This window comes from Candoia aspera, chromosome 5 (genome assembly GCF_035149785.1).
Source record: "Candoia aspera isolate rCanAsp1 chromosome 5, rCanAsp1.hap2, whole genome shotgun sequence".
In the NCBI taxonomy this organism is placed as follows: domain Eukaryota; kingdom Metazoa; phylum Chordata; class Lepidosauria; order Squamata; family Boidae; genus Candoia; species Candoia aspera.
The window spans coordinates 55,583,695-55,597,788 of record NC_086157.1 but is presented as its reverse complement, the minus strand read 5'-3'; the positions used below and the strand labels follow the sequence as shown (position 1 = coordinate 55,597,788).

Genomic DNA, 14,094 nt, shown 5'->3' with positions numbered 1-14,094 from the left:
CTTGGGTGACTTTGGGCCAGTCACCATCTCTCAGCCCAACCTACCTCATGGGGTGGTTGTTGTGGGGAAAATAGGAGGAGGCAGGAGTATTAGGTATGTTTGCTGCCTTGAGTTATATATAAAAAAGATGGGATAAAAATATCATCATCATCATCTTGGATGTGTACTTAAAGACAATAATTTTTATAGTAGCTTTTGAGAATTTTGCTTTTTAGCTGGAAGTTCTCTTCTGCATAATTGTGAAGAAATTAAAAAAACCCTAATATATTCTGAAACCAGGACTACATAGTAAATGAGCCTTGATGTAATAAGTACCATTGTTCTTGCATGTCCTGTTTGTTTGTGTTCAATTCAGGTTTTGGCTTGGGCAGCAGCGTTGCAAACAATCAATAAAACACTTGCCTACAGTAAGCAGTGAAACATTGCAGCTAGTTAATCACGCTACGCATCCTGTGGGAAATCTTTCCAATCACAAACTCTTTATCAAGCTTACCCGACTTCCACAGTATTACATTGTAAGTAAATGGGATCTCCTCATAAGAATGTGTACTGTACTTACTGTAATGAAATAGTATTTTGTTGTTCCATTAAAATGCAGACAGAAAATTAACTGGCCACTTTCTTAGAAGGAAGGCAGCTGGAAAACTAAGAGAATTTAGAGTAAGAGAAGAGAGAGAGATTGCACAAATGGAGATGGTAAAAAGGAAAGGAAAAGGATGTAACCAGTAAATATAAAGCAAAAGAAAAGCAACAGTATGGTATCCTTTGTGCAAGTGAAACAGTCATTCTGTAATAAGGCCCTGAGAAGATGTTTTGCTGGTATATCTCTGACAGAACCTACTTATATCCTATGCTCTCTGTTCATGAGTGTTTAAATAAAATGTTAATTGCTCATGGTTATACTTTCTGTAATAAATGAGAGACTGAACATCATAATCCTTTCTTACATCTAGGATACTAAGCTATCAGAACAGATAACAAAGGTGTTAATATAAGTTCAAATCTCAACAGAAGAACTCTTAATTTTGTTATTTTGGTGGAAATGAGATTTTACAGGATATTTATAGCCCAAATTCTCCAACTACTGCCCAATTAAATCCAGGTTTCATCATGCTTGCCACTTTAAAATACAAGGATGATTTCAGCTTTTCATTATCCTGTCTCTTTAAGCTACCAGATAGTTACATTTTTAAAAAATCTTAGCAATCTATAAGAGCCAGGAGATAGCAGATGTCTGTGTTCTTTGTTGAATGGTGGGAAGATTCTCTGGAAACCTGATATAAGTCTTTGTATATAGTAGAAAAGTGTATACAAATTAAATATTGAACAAATATTTTAAAAGATGCTTCTGCCAAAACTGAAAAGGGAAAATTTGTGCAGTTGTGGAATACACCATCTCTCTATTACTTGAAAAGTTATTTCAATAAAAGGATTTTCATGTTTCTTACAATACTTTGATTACACTTAATAGCATCATTAGGGAACAGGATTTTATAGAGGTTGAACTTGCTTCAAGGTTATCAACTGGCCAAACAGATGAGATGCTCAGTGAATGAAGTCTTCATTGACTAAGCCTCAGGGAGGTTTTTTTTGTATCACATTTTATCAATATGTGCATTATTGTAGGGTTTTAAATTTGTAACTTTTTTTATTAGCAGCAAACCTTACATTTTAGAATTTATTTATTTGTTTATTCAATTTATATACTCACATCAGTTTCAAAAGTATATTAGTATGCAAAATTGGAATAGAATATTTCTTGACTGCTGTCTTAAGCCCATGCATTTTTTAAATATAATCTGCTTCATGCTTCAGTGATTGACTCGCTTTTTCTTCAGTTACTTAAAAAGAATTCAAAAATAGTTGCTGGCTACATTGCAAACATATCACTAGATGTGGTATGTACTCTGCTGTATTTGTCATAATGGTACCCAAATAATGAAATTTAAACTTAGTTTTACTTGGACAGGTTGATATCAATGAAACTCACGTTAGTCTTGCCTAACTTAAATCTCACTGATTTCTGTATGATCTGCTTGAGTAAATTAAATCTAGATTTCACTGAAGTTGGCTTAGAACATCTGGATTTCTTCTGGATTTGCACTCATTATGATACTCACTGCCATGGCAGCACGAGAGTTCATATATTAATCTGAGTATATTTTCAAGCTTAGTATGACTTTTCAACATCCTAGGTAGTGGAAATGTTTGATGTTCCCAGTAATCCCACACAACTAGAATACAAATACTACTTCCTTTCTGTGAGCTGTGCTGAAGGAGACGACAACCCTGCTACTGCAGTTTTGCTCCAACAATTTAAGCCAAATATTGAAGAACTAGTTTTGGACACAAAAAGTGGCAAACAAGCAAAAAGTGGCACAAAACGCAAGGTACGGGTTTGATAACCAGCACTGACTTGTTTCATGGATAAGATAATTTATTTCTCTTAGATGAAGATAGGCTGAATACTGAAACATTTTGCTTAATCGGATAAAAGGGTAACTTATGATGGCAAAGAATAAATCTGTTAAACTGTATTTCTTTTGTTCTAAGGAAAAAGGGATATAAAATGTGTTTGAGATGACATCTCAAAGGTATTCTCTCCTGTGATAAGAAAGGGGGCTGTATTTCTAGAATTTGCCATTTGTACCTTTTAAACACAATTTAATACTTTCTTTATAAAAGTGTACTTTCATGTTAATTTCTAGCACCATTTGCATCTACAGAAAGCTTGCAGTTGATTAGAATAGTTTATCTACAAAGTGCTGCACGCTTACTCGTAATGATTTTTTTAATACAGTCAGCTCAAAATGAGCACAGTTGTATGGACATTAATGTAGGAATTAATGTTTAATAGAATTTGTTTCCAAGTAGCTGCATGTACAGAAGTATAGCCTAAATATCAGTGGACATGAATTACTGAATAGCTTATATGAAACAGGTGAATTTCCTACTATGATCTCTATTGCTTGTGATTTAGATTTTGTTCCAGCTTTGTGATTGAAAGAACATGCATCTTTCTTGAGATTTTTCTGTTCTTTTGTAGCTGTCTGGTGATATCTGTCTCACAGAACCCAAAAAACAAAAACAGTCTGGAGAAATGTGTGCATTCAATAAAGTTTTAGCTCATGTTGTAGCAATGTGTGATACAAATATGCCATTTATAGGACTTCGCATAGAGGTAGGTAACAAATTGTGTTTGCTGAGTTGGAATAAGGATTGTCTAAGGCAGTGTTTTTCAACCTTGGCAGCTTGAAAATGTGTGGACTTCAATTTCCAGAATTGCTGGCTGGGGAATTCTGGGAGTTGAAGTGCACACGTCTTCAGGCTGCCAGGGCTGAGAAACACTGGTCTAAGGAGTACCCAAATGTAATCCAGTTTTATTACTTCTGTGTAATAAAGTAATGTGTTGCATCTGTATATATTGTATTTCTGCTCTCACTTTTTGCTGCATCTGTGTGTGTGTGTGTATGTATACAGGAAAGCTTGCCCTGGGTCATATGATTGGGAGTTTGGGGCCTTAGAATGGAGGAGTCACAAGGTGCTGCCCATCTACCTCTCCCATAAGGAGGCTTTTGGAGAATTGGGTGGGGTGATTTCTTCATAGTCCCCAGCCTGATCTAGACCCATTTTTTAAACCCAATCTTTATCTTGTTGGTTTCTCACTCCACACATACTGTATATACCCAAAACAATTCAGTAACCCCTGTTCCTTTTCAACAATCTTTTGTTTAGGTGCCCATCTGAGTAGCCTTCTTTGATACAATATTGTATCATATTATAAATATTTTAGATGTTAAATGTTAGGTAACTGTTTTATCCTATAGAGAATTAAATACAGAAGTTTAACATTGTCCCATATGTGCCTTGCTCTTTTAGGTCATAAAAGACCGAAAAGGTTTTTGGTAGGTGGTTGATTAATGCACTCTAGCAGAAACAATTGCTTCACACATTTTTGTGTAAAGAGATGGTCCTTTTCCTGATTGGATTTTATTTCTTCCAGGAGTTACTATTAACCAGTTGGAAGATTCATATGCAGTGTGCCAAGTGATACTGTGCAGCTTGAATTTTCATTTGCTATGAAAATATAAAACTATTAAGTTTTTTTTTTAATTTAATTTCAGTTATCCAGTATGGAGATCCCACATCAGGGTGTCCAAGTTGAAGGAGATGGCTTCAGCCATGCTATTCGTTTATTAAAGTAAAAAGAAAATGTTACTCTTCCATTAACGTTTAGAATATTCTATAAGGATCAAAAGGAAATGATGTAATATTTTGAACAAATGTTTGCTTCTTTAAGTATTAGTAGTTATATTTTTAATTTATTCTTACAATAATTGTACAGTGAGAATCTCTTTGAAACTATTTAAGAATAAGAATATTGTACAAACTTGACATTTATGCAAGGTATCATTAAGACTGGTGGCTTTGAGATTTTAGCTGGCCATTTTGACTGAATTTCATCTTTACATAAACACTATACAGGAAAGCTGATCTGAAGCTTTTCAAAATGTTCCCAGAATCTAACTTTGTTTAGTGGGCTGCCACTTCTGTGTAAAATTCTTCTTCTGTATATTGTAAACATTAAAAAACAACTTGCGCTAAATCTTCCAATTCTGGCCATACCTTACATATTATTCTGTACTATTTAGTAAAGTCATAAATGCATTATTTAGATTGAAAAAACTGACATGAACACTTGAATTTCTTGAACTGTATGCTTTCAGAGTTTGAAAGAATTAAACAAATCTAAGTATATTGTTGTATCTTGAACCTTTTGCACAGAATTCTTCCATGTAAGGGTATTAGTGAGGAAACCCAGAAGGCTCTGGATCGTTCTCTTCTTGACTGTACTTTCCGATTGCAAGGTAGAAATAACCGCACATGGGTTGCTGAACTGGTGTTTGCAAACTGCCCACTTACCAGCACTTCTTCCAGGGAACAAGGTTAATTTCTCAATTGTCCAGCATATTGTCCATTCCTCTTATACTCTTTGAGTATCAAATTGGCCTCTCCCTTTCATTTTGTAGGACCAACTCGTCATGTTTATCTGACATATGAAAACCAGTTGTCTGAACCAGTTGGTGGCCGAAAAGTGGTTGAGATGTTCCTAAATGACTGGAATAGTATTGCTCAATTATATGAATGTGTGTTGGAGTTTGCCCGATCTTTACCAGGTATATAATGTAAATGTGTTTTATTCTTGTATTGATATAGAAAAGAAATAGGCCACTTTCCTTTGACCTGTTGGCGTATTTAGAATGAGAGTATGTTGTGGGCGTTCACACAAATTGGCTGCCATGAGGGGGCTAATATATTCACAGCATGACTGCCATAAGTGATGTGGCCAGTCCTTCATTTATCAAAAGATAGCCTAGAACACTTTTAGCCCCATGAAATCTCTAACAATTTATGTTACCTTAGTTGTTTTTATGAGAAGCAGATATGGACATACTTCCAAATAAAGCACCATACTATGTTGACTAACTGTTTTTATTTTCTGAGAACACCTTTGGGGTCCTTGTGAGTCCTAGAGATGTCCTTGGAAATAAAGATTGTATGAGAAGTTGTTAGTTCTAGCAGGAAGCAGTACCTGTTCATTCTTTTTCTGAACTTGGAAGCTAAGCATGATCAAGTCTGGTTAATACTTGAATGGGACACATCCAAGGAATCTCTGAGGTATAGGCTAGACTAGGAAGGTGAAAAAAATATCCCAGAAGGTGGCAAAGGTAAACAACTTCTGTACTGCTGCCAAGAAAACTAAATGAATCTCCCTTTGAAGTCAGCAGGAATCTGGCTGAACTTGATAGGGTTATAACTTTTAGAGACTACTGCTTTGGTTTAAAAGAAACTAAATATCATTTAAGGGCATCTAAATTTTATTGTTTTTAGGACTGATTTCATTCAGGCTTTCAGATAGGTTATTGTTACTACACTGTTTGGATCACAACTGTTCAAAACCTAGGTCATTGTCCTGCATGTTTGGAGGCTGAGATTCAGCTGTTTCAGATGGGAGTACTCCTTGACCCTTAGGTCTCAGTGGAATCACAGGTGGAAGTTCTGGTGAAGAACACCTTTGCATAATTATCCCAGCTCAGCACATCCTGACTCAATCAGATTTGGCAGTGGTTACCCACACTGTGGTTGCTGCAGTGCACTTCACATGAGAAGTGCCTGGAGTTGTAATTGGTACAGAATGCAGCAGCTGGGTGGTGAACTGAGCTGAAAGATCTGCTCCATTTTAAAATTGCTTACTGAGCACAATTTAAGGAGTTGGTATTGACCCTTAAAGCCATAAATGGCATAGAATCTAACTATTTACTTTTCCTTTATAAACTATCCAGTTCTTAACAGGCCCTTTTGAAGATGTTCCTGCTGTCAGAAGCCCTTCTTCTGGCATGTTAGAGAGGACTGTTTCTCCTTTGCTCCCAATCTATGACACACATTCTTTTTGGAGATGCATTTGGCTCTCATTCTTTCACTGTTCAGAAAATTTGTGTACATGCATCTTTTTCACCAGGCTTTTAACTATTGTTAAATGATTTTAGGAACCTATTTGATTATTACTTTTAACCTGTATTTTTAATTTCTTATATTTGACTTTTGTTTTAAAAATTTGTTCTTCAAGATGGCGGTGCCTTGTTTAGCTGTGGCTGCATTGGTTCTCAATAGTTCAGTGGTTGAGCAGCAAGGTTGTGTAGTTAGATTGATATATGACCGGCAACACATACTGGAATTGCAGATGTACAACAGGTGTCCTGCTGTTTTGGGGAGACTATGTAGCCTTGGGTTGCTGCGTCAGCAAGGTCTAGAGACTTACGGGACAGCGGGGCCTCTTGCCAGCACTGGCTGCTTTTGAAGGAGATGGAGGAGACGGAGGAGGAGAAGGAGGCGGTGTGATAGAAAGCGAAGACGGGGAAGCCAGGGAGGACTAATGGCTAGGCTGAAGGCTAATCCATATAGGGCGCCGCTTCCCTCCATTTTGTTTACTAACGTCCACTCTTTGGAGAACAAAATGGATGATGTTGGATTTTGCAACAAGACGTGAGGTGAGAGACTGTTGTGTTGTAGTGCTGATGGAGACATGGTTAAAGTAATCTGTTCCTGAGGAGGCTGTTGGCATGGAGCGGCTAACGATGTTCTGGCAGGATAGGAGTCACGCTCTTAGTGGTAAAACTTGAGATGGTGGTGTATACATTTATATCAATAACGGATGGTATAACAACTCAAAGGTGGTTTCAACTTATTGTTCACCTGATGGGGAGTTTTTGACTATCAAATGTAGACCTTTTTATCTGCCCACGGAATTTACTGTTGTTGTTGTTATTACAGCTGTGTATATACCCTCCTCTGCAAATATGAAGGAGACCTTGAAGGTCCTTTATCGCACCATCAGTGACTTGCAAACCATCCACCCAGAGGGCATTTTTATTGTAGTTGGAGACTTTAATCAGGCTAACTTGAAAATAGTCCTCCCTCATTTCCATCAATATGTGGATTTTGCCACCATAAGTAGGAACACATTGGACCTAGCCTGTTCTAACGTCAAGAATGCATTTAAGGCTTCTCCCCACCCCAGTCGCGGTTCCTCGGACCATCTTACTGTAATGCTAATTTTAGCATGCAGGCCTTTGTTAACTAGAGAAAAACCACTTGTGAAGCAGGTGAGAGTTTGGCCAGAGGGAGCAATGGAAGCATTACGAAGCTGTTTTGAGTGTACAGACTACGACATGTTTAGAGAAGCTGCAACGAACAATCAATAAACGAATGTGGAGGAAAACGTTTCATCTGTAACTGCATCTATCCAGAAGTGCATGGAGGATGTCAGTGTTACTAAGAACATCATCATACGGACGAATCAGAAATCTTGGATGATTCATGAAGTACATGCGAAGCTGAAAGCAAGGAATGCTGCTTTTAAATCTGGTGACAGGGGGGCACTCAGAACAGCTAGAGCTGATCTGAACCGGGCTATAAGAACAGCAAAGCGGGCTTGTAGTCAGAAAGTTCAGAATTTTTTTTACGATCCTACAAATACCACGCGCATGTGGCAGGGTATTCAGACTATTACAGATTATAAGGCTACTCAGACATTATGTGAGGAGAATATAGATTTTCTTAACGAACTTAATAGGTTTTTTGGTAGGTTTGAAGCACTTAACAATACTCCTGTGAGGAAGGTTATGTCCCATCCTGACAAGCAGGCACCTACCCTTGATATAGTCGCTGTTCGGAGGACCCGGAGAAAAATTAATATTCGGAAAGCAGCGGGCCCAGACAATATCCCAGGGCGGGTACTGAGGGGCTGTGCTGAACAGCTGGCCAGTGTCCTCACAGACATATTTACTATTTCTTTGCATCAGGCTATGGTCCTGGTATGCTTTAAGACTGCAACCATTATACCTGTGCCTAAAAAATCTACAGTCGTGTGTCTCAATGATTATTGTCTGATAGCACCCACTCCTATTGTGATGAAATGTTTTGAGAGGCTGATAAAGGACTATATTGTTTCCAGACTCCCTCCATCGTTTGATCCACTTCAGTCTGCTTATTGGCAAAACCGCTCTGTAGAGGATGCAATCTCCTCTGTTCTTTATTCGAGTTTGGTACACCTGGAGGAGAAGAACAGTTATGCGCGATTGCTGTTTGTTGATTTCAGCTCAGCATTCAATACGATTGTTACCCAGCATTTGGTGGACAAACTGGGTTCTCTGGGCTTCAGTACTCCTTTGTGTAATTGGCTACTTGGCTTCCTTACTGAGAGGTCTCAGTTGGTGCGAGTTGGAAATAATATCTCTAGCTCTAGTTCTTTGAGCATTGGTTCCCCACAGGGCTGTGTCTTAAGCCCGTTGTTGTTCACCCTAATGACCCATGACTGTTGTGCCAGGTTACCACAAACTCTGTTGTGAGGTATGCGGATGATACAACAGTGATGGGTCTTATCAGGGATGACAATGATTGGGCTTATAGGGAGGAGGTGAAGGGTTTGGTGGAGTGGTGTAATATAAACAGCCTGGCTCTAAATGTGGAAAAAACTAAGGAGATGGTTATTGACTCCAGGAAGAACCGGCTTAGCCACACTCCACTCTTTATTCATGAGATAGCTGTGGAGTCAGTCAGTAGCATCAGGTTCCTGGGGGTGCAGATAACGAATAGTCTGACTTGGTCTCTTAACACCCCATTTTTGGTAAAACGAGCACAGCAACGTCTGCATTTTTTGTGCCGGATGAGGAAAGTGCATCTTCCATCTCCCATCGTCCTTACTTTCTCTAGAGGCACTCTAGAGAGTGTATTGGCCAATTGTATTTCCATCTGGTTTGGAGGCTGTAGTGCCTTGGATAGGAAGTCTGTGCAGAGAGTGGTAAGGGCAGCAAAGAAGATAATTGGGATTTCACTGCCTCTCATCCAGGATGTAGCACATACACGCTGTCTGTCCAGAGCTCGAAATATTGTTAGTGACTCCTCCCACCCTCATCATGGCCTGTTTTCTTTGTTACCCTCTGGGAAAAGGTTCCGCTGCATCTGATGAAGAACAGCCAGATTGGGTAATAGCTTTGTCCCCTGGGCTATTGGACTCCTGAATACTTAATTAGTTTTTTTAAGTGGAATGTGGAATGTGTAAAGAATGTATATTTTATAGTAATTATGGTATTTTATTTTAGTGTCTGTGTTTGTGAGCCAACTGCAACGAAATTTCATTTTATTATGCACTTGGTGTATAGTGTATAGTGGAATGACAATAAAGCTAGTCTAGTCTAGTCTAGTCTAGTCTAGTCCCCTTAAGTGTTTACCAGATTAGAAAGACAGGGTATAAATCAATGAAGGTCAGGTGAGAAGGGAAGTTGCTGAGTGCCAAAGGAAGTGCTCTTAGAAACATTACTGTCCAGGAGCAGTAGAAGCTGTACTAAATTTAATACTTTTTCTCTTTTTTTAAAACATCTTTTATCCCCCCCCCCCATCTTCTTTTATATTGTTAAGAAATACCAAGCCATCTAAATGTTTTCTCAGAAGTTCGGATCTACAATTATAGGAAGCTAATTCTTTGTTATGGAACTACCAAGGGAAGTTCTGTAAGTATCTTTGAGCTTTCTCTTAAAGCCATGTTAATATACTTACTGTCTTTATGTATGGCGTCTCCTGTTTTAAAATGCAGTCTTACCTAGTTATTAAGCTGCTACCAGCCATGCTAACTTGTGTGTTCAGTACTATGATCTTGTCTATACTATAGTGATAATCCTCTGTTTTTTCTTTTTTCCCCCTTAGCTTATAATTAGAAGTTTTCTCAAAATAATGTTTGATGAAAGCTAGCTATGCATGTTCAGCTAGAACCTCCAATCTTCTTCTCCACTGTGTTTCCCCTAAAAAAATAAATTCTTGAAGGTCAGGGGATTCTTAAAAAAAATGCTGTGGGTTGTAAAAATGGCCAGTCAGAAAAGAAAGGGCAGAAGCAGATAACAGTTCGTGTGTTCATGAATGAACTTCAGTATCTACCCTCATTTTACATATTCTTCTTTATTAATTTCATGCCATAGGTTATATTCTAATCAAATCTGAAAACTGGTGTGCAACAGGCCAAGACATAGCTTACCAAGTGACTATGCAAAGCATGGGAGGAAAGGAGTTTAGAGCATTTCCCTGTAGTTCCATAATGATTTTCTATAACTTCTGGGCTACCTCAGAGCTTCTGATACATTAGGATTTGTGTCTTTCTGGTGTTTTCCAAAAAATATGGCATGATGTACTTAAAACTTTTTGTGTGTGAAATAGTTGTTTCATTTAAATATGGGAACTAGGCATTCAGGGTACCCAGCACTTACCTAGTAATCAAGTAGCAAAAGTTGTAACAAATCAGAGGCAGGCTTGCAAAGAGTAGAAATACAGCATCAGATACTTCCTTGGCTTGGTTATATTCAGCTTTAAATAAACGAGGAAACATTCCTTTATGCTCTAATTTAAGCTAGGGAAGGACATGGTCTCTAGAAGAGAGAGTTGATCTCTTATCCCCTTCCTCTCTGTACAAAGAGAAAAACCGTGAATGGTACCGTCCAAATGTTTCCCAACTGTGATCCTTTCAGCTTGAGTTGTGTTTTCCTTTCTGCAACTTTGGTTTTCCTGGAGCGTTCAGCACCTAAAGACTAGGATCTCCAGCCACCTCAGCAGAAACACACAGTATTGACTGAGTCAGACTGTTTCACCTAGTCTAGTTCTCTAGGATCACAGGTGAGGGTCTTTATCAAGTGAGATCCTTGGGAGAATATAGAAAATAGATATGTTTATGTTTCTTTATTGACACATTCTCTCTCACTGTCTCTCTACACACACACACTCTCTCTCTTACACAAAAAGCAATTGCTTTTTGGCTATCACTGCATAGTTTTCTGAAGCTTTTTGCATTTATAGATCAGCATTCAGTGGAACTCTGCACACCAGAAATTCCACATATCTCTTGGAACCGTTGGACCAAACTCAGGTTGCAGTAACTGTCACAATACTATTCTGCATCAGCTCCAGGAGATGTTCAATAAATCACCAAATGTTGTCCAACTATTACAGGTAACTTTTTTCTCAAAAGAAAATTTTACATTAGTAGGGAAAGCACTCTTATTCTTTTGCATAAGAGATCGTAATGCTTTATATGGGAATCCAGCAGGAACGATCTTACCAACAACTATACTTTTATATTTAATTTGGTCTTATGCTCCTACCACTAAAGTAGTGCCATTTCTTCATTTGGTTGTTGTGAATAAAAGAAGATAATTCAGTATAAAAGCAGCTGATCATGTTCTTTGTTTCTGAAGAGTTGCTATACCTGCCTAGCTGTTATGTAGTTATAAATAAACAACTATTGTTTTTATTTGCAGGTTTTATATGATACTCAGGCTCCATTAAATGCTATCAATAAGCTTCCAACTGTGCCAATGCTAGGACTGACACAGCGTACTAACACTGCTTACCAGTGTTTCTCAATTCTGCCTCAGTCACCCACACACATCAGGCTGGCCTTTAGGAATATGTATTGCATAGACATTTACTGCCAGAGCCGTGGAGTGGTGGCAATTCGTGATGGAGCATACAGTCTTTTTGACAACAGTAAAATTGTGGAAGGCTTTTATCCTGCACCAGGATTGAAGGTGACAGTTCTTTGTGTATTTATTCTATAGCATAATTAGAAGATTGGCTGAGATCATTAATGTTTCAGAAATCTTCTGTAAGTGGTGAAATTCTTTGGATGGTGCTTTCAAATACATGTTTAATGTTTAAGCTTCTAACACATTCAGTGGTAAGGAAATCAGTCACTCTGTTCTGTCTTTTTAGAACACAATGTATTGAATGTACTGAATGGATATTGGACAATATAACATCCAATCATTACCTTTTGGTCTTTGGTACCTCAAAATTGTATTCTGGCTTTTTGGAACCATTGCTGGAGTAGATTATAGTTCAGTAGATTCTGGCTTCACAATTTAAACAACCTGGTAACAGGATTAGACAAGACAACTGCCAGAGATTTTGAAAAAATGCTTCCAGCACAGGGTTGAGTAGATGAGTCTGTGATTAGAACATTTTAGTAATCATTTTATTAAAACTTTGTTTTTAAAAACTTAAGCAAATATGAGTTGTGATAGTACAACTAATATTGTCACAAACGTTTCAGTAACCTGGGCAAAGTACTATTTTTGAAATGATAGAGCAGTTTATTTCAGTGAATCTTCATAAATGAAAAATGTTGCTGATGCTCTGCTTGTGAAAATCAACAATCAGAGTAATATGTCATTTCTGATCATTTGTAGCATAGAATTCACCAGTATTATGTATTAACCCTTGGAGACCTAGCAAGACACTGCAATATTAATAATTTAAATCTGTGGCATATTGCTGTTAAGATTGTTGTGTCTGAAAGATGTAATGAGAATGTATTCTCATAAGTCTGAATACTCTGAATTCACAGACTTTCCTGAACATGTTTGTTGACAGCAATCAAGATGCACGAAGACGATCTGTCAATGAAGATGATAATCCACCATCCCCTATTGGAGGGGACATGATGGATTCATTGATATCACAACTTCAGCCACAGCAGCAGGTAGCATATGTGCATGCACAAATTTAGTATCTTTAGTTGCCTTATACCTGAGCTGGTACCTGAATATGGCTGTATCTGAAAAGCATACTTCTTAGCATAGATTTGAATGGATATTAATTTTCAAGATACAAGCAGTATATTTACTGCTGGCTAAGATGGAAGAGGACATGCCATATTAATTTGGAAATAATTAAAAGAAAAAATGGCTGGTGGAAGCAAAAGCTACTGATGGGATTCTGAGAATGGCAGATGTGATAATAAATCCTTGATTTTATGATAAGAAAATGCTATTCTATGGAAATAGAAATGCATATTCTTTTATTTATTCAGCTGACTACCAAAGTGTCTCAATAGTTTACATAAAAACAAATTTCAAATCCATCCATTAGATGTGCATAACAGTTTTGTCATTATGTTCAAAAACATTGACCTATCAAACAAAGCTGAGGAAAAGCATTCTAACTGTTTCTTCCCTCAGCCAGAGAGAGATTTTATGATCAGAAACATTCCCAAACTGTTCCCTCTAGAAGAGTGCAATCCCATTCAGATTAGACAGATCTACTACACCTTTCTGGAATTATAGTCTCTCATAATAAACACTCCCATATCATCTGAATTCAGTTTCAAGTTTATTAGGGTGAGGATTAGCCCATTAATAATTGCAGGCAAGCATTTGGGGGAACTACTCCATTATTATCAACATACTGGTAACAGCCAGGTTCAAATCTCCTGATCATTTCCTCCATAGTTTTACCTAGTTACTTAAAAGCATTGGAGACAGAATGAAGCCCTGAAGAACACTATATAATAATTCCCATTTTGAAGAGCAACTGTCTCCAGACAATACCATCTGAAATCTATCCAAGTGATAGAAACAGAAAATTGCAAAACCATTCTTGCTTTTCCCAAATCTTTCAAGCGATCCAGAAGGATAGCATGGCTGATGGTATTGAAAGCCACCAAGAGGTTAAAAAGAACAGTGGAGTCACACTGCCTCTATCAATCCCCAG

At 37.7% G+C, this 14,094-nt stretch overlaps 1 protein-coding gene across 2 annotated transcripts in view; it reads left to right on the top strand.

Moving 5' to 3' along the window:
• MED14 (mediator complex subunit 14) overlaps positions 1–14,094 on the top strand; it is a 59,945-nt gene that overhangs the window by 33,373 nt on the left and 12,478 nt on the right. For both annotated transcript variants that reach the window (XM_063305253.1, XM_063305252.1), the window contains exons 13-22: positions 356–515; positions 2,196–2,390; positions 3,047–3,181; positions 4,125–4,201; positions 4,786–4,946; positions 5,031–5,177; positions 9,979–10,070; positions 11,401–11,553; positions 11,862–12,131; positions 12,950–13,084. In XM_063305253.1, coding sequence (XP_063161323.1) covers positions 356–515; positions 2,196–2,390; positions 3,047–3,181; positions 4,125–4,201; positions 4,786–4,946; positions 5,031–5,177; positions 9,979–10,070; positions 11,401–11,553; positions 11,862–12,131; positions 12,950–13,084 — 1,525 coding nt within the window. The remainder of the gene's footprint in view (positions 1–355; positions 516–2,195; positions 2,391–3,046; positions 3,182–4,124; positions 4,202–4,785; positions 4,947–5,030; positions 5,178–9,978; positions 10,071–11,400; positions 11,554–11,861; positions 12,132–12,949; positions 13,085–14,094) is intronic.